Here is a 12428-nt window from a genome sequence, read left to right as displayed (position 1 = left end):
GAAAAAAATCATAAAATGGATTATGATGTTTTTGTATATAAACATCTAGAGATGTGCCAGAGGGATGCTCTGGTTCTCATGCACAAGGATACAGGTTCAAGCCTCTAATCTCCACCTGCAAGGGGAAAGCTTCATGAACATTGAAGGTTCAAGCCCCTAATCTCCACCTGCAAGGGGAAAGCTTCATGAACATTGAAGTAGTATTGCAGGTGTCTCTACTTCTCTCTCCATCTCTTTGCCCCCTTCCCTTTCTATTTCTATCTCTATTTAAAAAGTGAGAAAAACTATCTGATCTCATTACTAAATATTTAATATCATCAAGTAAGAATGTTCTACCTTAATTTATATTTTAAGAGTGCCCTCAGTTTATAGTATCCCAGTTATTGAAGATTTCCCCTCTTTTTTCTTATGACTGACAATTAGGAGTAACCTGAGTAGGAAGATTTCTTTCATCCACTTTGCAGTAGTAATTGCCATATAACTGAAACTTTATTAATAACTAGGATAAGTGAGGAATAGGTCTTCTTGTTAATGTAGTCTAAACAATATGCTGTAATTAATGTTTCTTTCTTGATGCTGTATCAGTATCACAGTATCTTTGTGCTACATTATAAATATATTACAAGACAAACTTTTGTAATATGACTTAATAAAAATAATGTATTTATATGTATGGTTATGGAAAAAGTTAAGTGTTTTTAAGTTAAAAAGTAGCAGAGTTGGTGCATGATATATAACATTAGTAGCTCACCATCACACAAGTAATTATTGAAGCAGAATTGATAATACTAAAGTGATTACTTTAGCTAGATTGCATTTCTTCTAAAATCATTTCCTAGTTTATGAGGTTAATTAAGGGAATAAGGTAGTCACTTTATTCAGTTTATCTCACTTTGATACATGGACATAGAACATATTTAGAATCTTACTAAATACTGTATTCTGTAAAATCCAGATTAAAAAGCACTAGTATTCTGAAGTCTTCTGAATTTACTATAAAAATATGTAAGCACAGTACTTAGAAGGATTTAAGTAAAATCAAATTTTCACAGTTAGTTACTTCAAGCTAATAGGGATCTTCTCAGTTCTGTTTCTTACATTCATTTAATGTCTGGACTATTATGAATTGCACTCAAGAATCTCAGATTGAAATATGCACATACATGACTCTATTGTTATGCCCTTATTTAAAATAGGGTGTATAGGTTTTGATTCATCCTGAAACAGCTAGACTTTAATGCTGTCAGCATTGAAATACTTCTCAAAAGTAGTAATCTACTTATTCATATCAAAAATATGAATTGTTCAAATTGATTTATTTCAAAACTATCCATTTGTGGTTTTTTTTAGTTTTATTTATTTATTTTTTATTTAACTTTTTATTATTTATTTATTTAATTTATTTATAAAAAGTAAACACTGACTAAACCATAGGATAAAAGGGATACAACTCCACACAATCCCCACCACCAGAACTCCATATCCCATCCCCTCCCCCAATAGCATTCCTATTCTTTAACTCTCTGGGAGTATGGACCCAAGATGCAGAAGGTGGAAGGTTTGGCTTCTGTAATTGCTTCCCCGCTGAACATGGGCATTGACAGTTCAATCCATACTCCCAGCCTGCCTCTCTCTTTTCCTAGTGGGGTGGGGTTCTGGGGAATCGGAGCTCCAGGGCACATTGGTGGGGTTATCTGTCCAGGGAAGTCTGGTTGCCATTTGTGTTTTACTGAATTTTCTCTTCTTCCAGAGGAGTATCGTAGACTTTGCATAGATGGTCTTCCTATAGGAGCAATTCCAGGAAGTGCTGGTTCCAGACCTGGAGGCACAGGAGGAAATGGTTTTGCCCCTAGTGGCAATGGCAATGGCTATGGCCCAGGAGGGACAGGCTTCATCCCCATTCCTGGAGGCAACGGTTTTTCCACTGGAGTTGGGGGAGCCGGTGTAGGTGCCGGGGGCCAGGGGCCCATCATAACTGGACTAAGTGAGTATTCACTTGGTGTGTTAGAGTTTTTAGTTTTCAGCTTTACATGATGTTATGACAGTTTTGTTTTTTTTTCCAAAGGAGATGTGTGTAAAAAATATTTTAGAATCTAAAATACAGGAACAAAACTCAGAGGAAAATATTTTCTCTTCCACAAACTTTCTAAGTTTGAGAAAACGGAAGAGTGCTTACATTCTCTATGAAAATAAAAATGAGATCCTGCTAATAATGCAACCCAAAGACATCACTAAAGACTATGTTCTATGTCCTGTGTTTCCTTTGGCTATTTGTAGCATGTTTTTACATCCTTGAGTTATTTTCCGGAAGTCTTCCTCAACTAAGATAAACTGAATATGTCCAAATACTCCAATGAAGCATCTCTCATTTTCTTGCCCCCTTTTTTTTTGTTCTTGTTGTTGGATAACTTAAGAAATGAAGAGCTGTGGACTTCAAATCAGGATTTGCATTACTATACTTTACATTTCAGTTCTATTTATTCTTGTTGGTATATTGCCAGTTATTTATATAGCACAGTTACAGAATAAGAAATGGAAGCTGATCAAATGCACAATAGAAAATTTCTGAAATTTTAAGCTGATATGGATTTGGGCAAGATTTCCAGATGTTAACAAATGCAAATAAAGTATGTCTCAAATATAATTCTTAGATCCTCAACAATTCTAAGAATATAAAGACTAATTGACCCTGTGGTATAGTATGTGGTATCTAAATTAGTTAACATACTTATTAAAGTCAACTTGAAGAGAAACAATACATAGTTTGTAATGATAAACTATCACTTGTGCTTTTTATTCTTAATAGCTATTTTGAACCAGACAATAGATATCTGTAAACATCATGCAAATCTTTGCTTAAATGGACGCTGCATACCTACAGTTTCTAGCTACCGTTGTGAGTGCAACATGGGTTACAAGCAGGACACAAATGGAGATTGCATAGGTAAGTTCTTGACCCTTAACCCTCTTTAGTGTTTCAATAGTTTTTGGACTACAGAATAAATTGAATCTAAAGAATTCTTTTGAATGAAAGTTAATTTCAAAGTTTCTCCCCTATCTGTGTGTGCACTCTTCCAAATGGTCCCTAACTGCTGAAGTAGATCATGTCAGTAACTCACTATTTTCTCAGGGTCTTTTTGTTCGTTTGTTTTGTTTTGTTTTCATTTCAGTCTGTCTTTCCATTTCCATCTTAAGTTGAGTTACATTGGCAATATGATGGTGCCCTTAACAAGCAAAAGCAGGGATAGGTCACAAATAAATATTCAATACATCTCTGCTGGGCATGTTGAGTTTTCAGTCTATAGAACACTAAATTATAGAGATCAAAAGATAAGAGGCGGGAGTCAGGCCGTAGCGCAGTGGGTTAAGCACATGTGGCGCAAAGCGCAAGGACCAGCATAAGGATCCCGGTTCAAGCCCCCAGCTCCCCACCTGCAGGGGAATCGCTTCACAGACAGTGAAACAGGTCTGCAAGTGTCTATCTTTCTCTCATCCTCTCTGTCCTCCCCTCTTCTCTCCATTTCTCTCTGTCCTATCCAACAAAGACGAAATCAACAATAATAACTATAACAATAAAAAAAAACCAAGGGCAATAAAAGGGAATAAATAAATAAATATTTTTAAAAAGTCAAAAGGTAAGAGGAGTGTCCTGGGTAGATGTACAGATTCAGGAGGAAGTAATATACTGATTACTATTATAACCAAAGGTGAATTTTAGCACCTAATTTCAACAACAGAAAGAGAAGACAGTAGTTCTCTGCTTGTAAGCCTGTGACACAGTTACATAAGCCAACCAAGAGAACTCGTTAATAGTGAGCAATCCATAATATATCATATCACTGAATCTACCAAGGGAATACTTTCAAAGGAAAGCTAGTATCGAGTGCTGAATATAAATAAAATAAAATAAAGTGAGGTTTTTAAAAAATGTACTGGGTTTGAATTACTTGATATTAAAGAGGTGTTTGATGCTCTTATAAAAGTAGTTTTTGGACTATAAGAAGTAAGACATTTTGAGATTATTCTTTAATGTACATAACAAGTGATCATGTATGTATTTTATAACTCACATAGCTATAAATGCTACATTTGGGTTTCAGCCTTCTATTGTGAAATATAGGTGAGATGCCAGAAACAAAAATACTGTCATAATTGTTCCAAGTTAAACCGAAAACATCTAATTACACAGTGATTACAAAGTAAAATTTAAGCCAATATAATGTCTGGGAAAATAGATCATGCTTATATATATATACAGGAGTAGAATTATCAAATAACCCTATCTCAGGATGTGATTGCTGTTGCATAGGCTTTACACAGCACAGCTTAACATTCCTATATAAAACTCCTATGAAGGTTGTACATCAAATAGACAAAGGCAGCAGTCATAGCTTGATTGATGGTAATTGTTGCATATATATATATATATATATATATATATATTACTTTATTTGGATGCTAATGTTTTACAGTTTGACCCCTCATCTCCCCATGACAGATGTCCTGGTGTCCTGAACAGATTCGCTACCCCAACCTACACCAAGAACTCAATACTTCATCCCATCCTTTTTCTTCCTTCCCTAGATCCCTTTGCTTTGATGAAATGTACCACACCCAATCCAAGTTTCATCTTACATTTTCCCTTATTGTTCTTTTCATCTTAAATTCCACCTCTCAGAGATGATTCAGTATTATTTACTTATTTATTTATTCCACTGTTAAAGCCACCCCCACTCTAAATATCCCTTATAGAGGTTTTATCCCTTCCTAATATTTTAAACTTATAAATCAGGAAAATGAAAAGGCATATACCAGAGAAGCACATGGGACAAAAATAACTGACCACATTGGAAGATGATGTCCATTTTTGTTCATTTCTAAGACTTTTTTTTTTTAATTTTCACCTATTATTTTATTTGGTCTTATATCTTTATTTTATGTATGTGTTCATTTATTTTTTACCAGAGTACTCACTGCTCAAGTCTAGTTTATAATAGTGTGGGTGCTTGAACCTGGAAATTTTTATTTATTTATTTATTTATTTATAAAAAGGGTACATTGACAGAACCATAGGATAAGAGGGGTACAACTCTACACAGTTCCCACCACCAGAACTCCATATCCCCTCCCCTGATAGCTTTCCTATTCTTTAACCCTCTGGGAGTATGGACCCAAGGTCATTGTGGGATGCAGAAGGTGTAAGGTTGGCTTCTGTAATTGCTTCCCCACTGAACATGGGCGTTGACAGGTCTATCCATACTCCCAGCCTCCTTCTCTCTTTCCATAGTAAGGTAGGGGTCTGGGGAAGTGGAGCTCCAGGACATATTGGTGGGGTCATCTGTCCAGGGAAGTCTGGTTAGCATCATGCTAGCATCTGGAACCTGGTGGTTGTAAAGAGAGTTAACATACAAAGCCAAATTGTTGACCAATCATGAACCTAAAGGTTGGAATAGTGCAGATGAAGAGTTGGGGGGGAGGGTGTCCTCCATTTTGTAGATAGCTAGTAGGTATATTTTAGTTTTATTCCAAAGATCCTGTGGCTATACTATTTTTTTTCCCTTGATCCTGAAATCTGATATGCAGGTGGATCCAAGTTATTGTCTGAGGAGATGATGCTCAGCTTTGGCTTATGGTGATACAAAGGGTTGAACTGGGGACTTTGGAGCCTCATGCCTGAGAGTCTCTTTTCATAATCATTATGCTATCTAGCCCCCCCCCTTTTTTTTTTTTACCAGACCACTGCTTAACTCTGGTTTATGGTGGTGTAGAAGATTGAACCGGAGACTTTGAAGCCTCAGGCATGAGATCGTCTCTTTGCATAACTATTATGCTATCTACCCCAGCCCTCCTTTACTCTTTATAATGAAGATTTCTACTAACTTTGGTTATCTGTACCAGTTGGGGCTAACATAAAAGGTTAAGATGATACAAATTAACTGTCATTTTAAATTTTAGTAACCCAAGATAAAAGTGGTAGCTATTATAATTTGCCAATGTCCTGAGGAATAATAAATAAACTCCACTACTATTTGTGAACTTCTATTGGGCTCTTGATAAAATGATATAACTTGTAAGCTATATTAAAGGATTAAAGTCAAGGAAAATAGAATTAGGTCAATTTTGCTATTATGAAAAATATTCCTAGTACCTGAAAGCAATTGTGTGTTTACTCTTTTCTCTTCTTTTCCCAGAGAATTTCACTTTAAAATGACATTATTTGGCTCAGTCTCTGTGTAAGTCGGATCATTGTTAGTGGTTTTCAAGTCAATACAAATCAATATATTTCACAGTAGAAGACCCAATTTCTGTCTCTGATAAGCCATAGGTATCTAAGAGAGCTGAAACATTTAAATATAAAATATGAGTTGGGCGGTAGAGTAGCGGGTGAGCTTCAGTGAGTTGGGCGGTAGAGTAGCGGGTTAAGCGCATGTGGCACAAAGCACGGACGTAAGGATCTTGGTTTGAGCCCCCAGCTCCCCACCTGCAGGGGAGTCTCTTCAGAAGCAGTGAAGCAGGTCTGCAGGTGTCTTTCTCTCTCTCCCCCTCTCTGTCTTCCCTCCTCTCTCCATTCCTCTCTGTCCTAACAATGATGACGTCAATAACAACAACAATTATAACTATAATACAACAAGGTCAACAAAAGAGAATAAATAAATAAATATTTAAAAAGAGCCTTTAAATATACATATACATATATGTATATATATACATATATGTATTATGTTTCAAGGCTATGTTCTTTTTACCCAAAAAAGTATCTGAATTTAACTATCCCTGCCTATCTCAGTTACTTCATATATTTTAGGTGTTTAAAATTCTCTACATTTTCCTTAAAAATACTCTACCCTCAGTGAAAATATATAGAAAAGTCAAAATACATATAGTCTATATAAATTGTTCCTGTTTCTCTACAAAAGGCAAAACAAAAGAAATTACTTAGGTGTTAGGCTATGAAACTCAGAGTAAGAAAGAAACATGAAATTTGCATTCCAGGACTTGGCGATTCCTACTTGTGATTGGTCTCAAAATTAATATCTTAGTGTAATCCTGGATAATTAATGAAAAAAATAACAAATATGGTTTTAATTATGAGGTCACTAATATGTTTTCTTTTGGTAATTGTTTTTTTGATTCTAAGAAATAATTAAGTAAACTACTGTATTCTTTCTATATACTGGACTTTTGGTGAGGCCTCCAAGAGGTACAGAAAAGAAACAGAAGAAAGGAGAAATGACTATGGGCTAGAGTGGCAAAAGAACTGGCAGAGTTTTTATAGCAATGAGAGATCATAGGGACAAATTTTCAAGGGGGAAATAAAATGTTTCCTCAAAGTCACCCTGCTTTCTCGAGAAATCAAGTGCGTAGTTTCTCATATGCTTCATAAGAAGAGGGATTTATAATGAGCCTTCCATAGGTATGTAGTATGTTACTTGTTTGTTTTTGGCACAGGGATATTGCTGGGATTCAGTGCCTACACTGGTGGACATTTTTTTTCCTTTTTTTTTCTTCTACTATATTTGATAGGACAGAGATAAATTGAGAAGGAAGGAAGAGATATAAAGATAGACCAGCTTCAGGGCTTGTGAGGTGTTCCCTAATATGCAGCATGTTTTTAATTGCTGCATTTTAATAATTGATACACACTTATAACTTAAAGGATCCTCAACACTGTAAACTGAAGGTAATCTTTCATACTGGAAAGTTCATTAATCATATTGTATATGCTAAGACTCTAAAATTTCTCTTTTCTCATTTTGCTTCATTCCTTTGGCTCATTAGAATTGATGTTATCAACCAAAATTTGAAAAGTAAGTGAGTCTTAATGGACAGAATACATCTTTGGATGACTTAGAAAGGCATTTATTCCTGTTATTCTTTGTTGCTTTTATTCTATGAGAGTCCCCCATCTTTTACCAAAGGGTTCTTAATTGCATCCAATGTGTTTATTTAAATGAAGTTGGTGAGTTTGATGGAGTACAGTTCCTCTTCTAAGAACATCTGTGAAATAAGTAATCTGTTTATTAGAATAGTAAACCTGTGAATTGATTTTATTATTGTGTGTTCCAATTTAACTGAAACTGTATATATCAAAGGCTTCTAAATGTGTATGAAGTGCAAGTCATTATCTCCTTGACCAGATGACCAAGTTTTGAACATTCAAAATAATATTTAGTGTACACTGCTAAGAGAAGATGAATTCAACTTTTATCATAACACTGGCATTCATTATTTCTCTGGAATTTGACTAGTCCAAACTGTCCAATCTATTGTTTGGTTGTAGAGTCCCTGAGTTCTGCCATGGGTTTGCATTTAAACCTAATGAGAATGGGAATGAGAGTGGTAAGTTTCTCACTTTTAGGACCAGAACTAGTAGTGCATAAGACTTGATTTTATGCAAAATATATATATATATATATTATTTCTAAGAGCCTAAAGAAAACTAAAGCTGCTAAAAAATTAATAAGCATTGCTTTAATTAATGTTTATGCTCTATCCCACCCTGTTTGTTACCTCAAAGTATTACTGAGGTAACCCTCAATTCATGTTTCAATTCATACACAACAGAAGAAACAAGGAATTTTATGATTTATCACTTTCTTTCTTTAATACAAATAGAAGTGACAACATAAATAAAATCATATTTTCAAAGTCCTTTAATCATTATTCTAACACTCTACTGGGCCTTAGATAGGCTATTTATCAACTTGCCCAGATCACTATCCATAGTAATTGCTGTAGCCTTCTCAGACTCTTGATTGTGTCTTTACAGAACCCATGCTTTTAATCATTGAATATTATTCAAATTGATAAGCCCTTACTGCCTGATTAAAGTAAATCCTTCTGTACTCTCCAACAGACATTATTATTATTGTTGTTGTTGTTATTTATTATTATTATTATTGTTGTAAATCTCCAGACTGTTCTCTGTGTCTGAAGACAGGGATTTTCATGTATAAATCATCTGTTTGTTGGACTACTGTCATTGCTGGCCTTCTCTCAAAATTGGGATGCCTAAATGTACTTAAAACAAACATTTCTAGAAATGAAATGCAAGTCTATAATGGTTTCTTTTGCTGCTCACAGATGTTGATGAATGCACGTCAAATCCCTGCACTAATGGAGATTGTGTTAACACACCTGGATCCTATTATTGTAAATGTCATGCTGGATTCCAGAGGACTCCTACCAAGCAAGCATGCATTGGTAAGGCAGTTTGCTTTCACATGTGAAAATGTTCCATGAAATTTAGTGACCCAAGATGTTGAGGTTAGAAATAAATTTATTAAAATTAGATGTGGAGTGAAATAAGTGCTCTCACATTATTACAGATTTATGCTACTCTCAAAGTGCTCCATTCAAGCATGAAAACTATTTGCATATATTATCCAGGCAGTGCAGTGTCTGGCTTTACAAAAATGTGATTTATCTTCCTTTCCTAGATAACAGCTTCCTTTCTCCAAGTAATATTAGTAGCATTACCACTCTGACTAACAGAGTTTAGGATTTCTAGTTGCCGTCTGTTTTCTTTGAACCTCGTGGTCACACCTAATTCACAGTCTCATCATTACATCCACATTATTTTTAAAACCCTTTATCTCATTGTGGACTCATTTCTGGAACCATCCTTTCCACCCCGGTTCCATGGCTGCCAGTTCTTAGCAACATCGCCCCGCCAGATATTCGTCGGGATGCGGCATCATCTAAGTTCATTTCCCACGTCTACGCTCAACTGGACCTGCCAATATACGCGGATATCTTCGCCCACCCTGTCCAACGCTTGACGTCTCGTCACCCAATCTGGTCTCCTATGCCTACACTGAACTTCTCTGTTCCAGAAACAGAGTTGGCAGTCAGCTGAGGTAAAGAACAAACACCTCATCACAGACCCCTGCAAGCATCAACCCGGCTTTGACCTAGCACGTTATGATTGGGCCCTCCTCAATCGCTATCGAACAGGCTATGGCAGGTGTGCCCCTATGTTCCATCGCTGGGGAGCCAGAGACGAACCGAACTGCCCCTGCGGCTACAGACAGACTATGACCCACATAGTCAACGACTGCCACCTCTCCAGATTCAAAGGAGGTCTCGAAACTTTACATTAGGCTCAACCTGACGCTGTTGACTGGCTATGGAAGAAGGGCAAATGCTAGAAGAAGAAGAAAGTCTTTTGGCAGATAATTATGATTCTTTGTTCTCCTTCTCTATTCGTCTGAGTCAATTTTCTCCAACAGTTTTCATCCTGCTGCTCTTAAACCAAAACTCTTTAGTGGCTTTACTCCTACCCTTCTTCTGAAACTACACTGTCAAAAGCAGCTACACCAATCATAACAGTTGGAAACAACCCCCCTCACACACACCAATATGTTATTTATTAATTTTTTTGAGGTCAACTGCACAATCCACATTGATTTTCTCTTTTATCTCCTCTTTAGCTATAATATTTCAGGGCTATAAAATTACCTACACCTACTTATTCAAGAATGAAAACTTGTGAGAGGTGGAGATATTGCCAAAAAAGGGACATAATCTTGCATATAACATGGAAAAATAACCTGGGTATTTAAAAATTACATTTATAGTGCTCATGGATAGCTCACTGGTCCATCCTTGAAACCTGACACAGTATCAGTGTACTATAGCACTGACAGAATTTCCAATGCTGTCCTCTCTCTCTCTCTCTCTCCCTCTCCCTCTCCCTCTCTCTCTCTCTCTTTCTCTCTCTCATTCTTTCTTCCTCTCTTTATCTGTCTTTTATCTGAATAAAAATGTCAACTAGAGCAGTGAAATATGAGTTAGGTCTTGGTCTCATCCCTGAAAATAATACATTTTATTATCTTACTATTTTTATCTACAATTATTGTAAAATATTAATGTTTGCCCAATCTTGATTTCCCTAGATATTGATGAGTGCATCCAGAATGGGGTTCTTTGTAAAAATGGTCGATGTGTAAATACAGATGGAAGCTTCCAATGCATCTGCAATGCTGGCTTTGAGTTAACTACAGATGGAAAAAACTGTGTTGGTATGGAAAATTCTTTGCAAAAGACTTTTAAAGGGTATATGTATAATTTAGAGTGATTATATACAATTCCCATGAAAAATTACATAACACATACATATGTGAGCATGCACATACCTTAGGTTAAACCCTGAATGCATTTAAGTATGAACACATTTAAGATAAGGTCATTAAAGTAAAAGGCAATATTTAGGGGGATATTGTAACAAAATTTTAATTACTACTTCTGGATGTTCTCTGTGTGGTATATAATTCGTTGAAAATAGCAGTTATTCTTCACAATACTTATAATATTTAGGGTTACAACACTAACAAGTTAGTTATAAACTTTCCACATCCCAATCTGTAATATCAAAATGTGTGGCATTTTTTCATTAAATTTATATTAGTGACTTAACATTGTTTTACAAAGTTATATTATTATGGGGGGGACGGTAGCACAGTGGGTAAAGTGCACATGGCGCAAAGCGCACTGACCACTGTAATGATCCTGGTTCGATCCCCTGGCTCCCCACCTTCAGGGGGGTTGCTTCACAAGCACTGAAGCAGGTCTGCAGGTGTCTAGCTTTCTCTCCCCCTATTTTCTCATCGTCTCTGGATTTCTCTTTCTCCTGTCCAACAACAACAACAGCAGTGACAACAATAATAATAACAACAGTGATCAACAAGGGCAACAAAAGGGAAGAAATAGCCTCCAGGAGCAGTGGATTTGTAGTGCAGGCACCAAGCCCCAGAGATAACCATGGAGAACAACAACAACAAAAAAGTTATATTATTATAAGGGTACAGTTTCACACCCATTCATTGCTTGTGAAAGTTGCTTCACCATTCACAGTTTACCAAAGTCCTACCCCTCCCCCGATAGCCATATAGTTCTTACAAAGTCTGAGAGATAATGAGATAATAGATTTCTGCAGTTTTTTAGTCACCTATATTAATATTCAGTACATACAGTAACCTAATCTGAAATTTGTGCTTCTGGTGATGTCTAGCAGTGCATGTGATATCGATATTCTATAGAAATGTATTCACACATGCCATTTCAGCCTCTAAGAATCCTTGTCACTTCCTATGCAGTGGAATTTATATTTGCTTTATTCATTTTGATGCTAAAAGCCTTTGAAAATTATATTGCATTTATTTAATTTATTTTTAATGTTTTTCTTTATTTTTTAAAACTTATCTGTCCTTACTTATTGGATAGAGATAGCCAAAATTGAGAGGGAAGAGGGATATAAAGAGGAAGAGAGACAGAGAGGAGAGATTTCTGCAACACTGTTTTACCCCTCTTGAAGTTTTCCCCCTGCAGGTGGGAACTGGGGGCTTGAAATCAGGCCCTTGCTCATTGAAACATGTGCGCTCAACCAGATGTGCCACCACCCAGCCCCCTGCCTTTTATTTTTGGTA

General features: G+C 36.1%; 1 protein-coding gene across 1 annotated transcript in view; it reads left to right on the top strand.

The window, feature by feature from the left end:
• Positions 1-12428, top strand: part of FBN2 (fibrillin 2) — a 248114-nt gene that overhangs the window by 133689 nt on the left and 101997 nt on the right. The window contains exons 11-14 of the mRNA XM_060177577.1: positions 1751-1984; positions 2807-2944; positions 9085-9204; positions 10899-11024. Coding sequence (XP_060033560.1) covers positions 1751-1984; positions 2807-2944; positions 9085-9204; positions 10899-11024 — 618 coding nt within the window. The remainder of the gene's footprint in view (positions 1-1750; positions 1985-2806; positions 2945-9084; positions 9205-10898; positions 11025-12428) is intronic.

Source organism: Erinaceus europaeus, chromosome 2 (genome assembly GCF_950295315.1).
Source record: "Erinaceus europaeus chromosome 2, mEriEur2.1, whole genome shotgun sequence".
Lineage (NCBI taxonomy): Eukaryota > Metazoa > Chordata > Mammalia > Eulipotyphla > Erinaceidae > Erinaceus > Erinaceus europaeus.
Note: the sequence above shows the minus strand (reverse complement) of the source record. Positions and strands in the feature narration are given on the sequence as shown.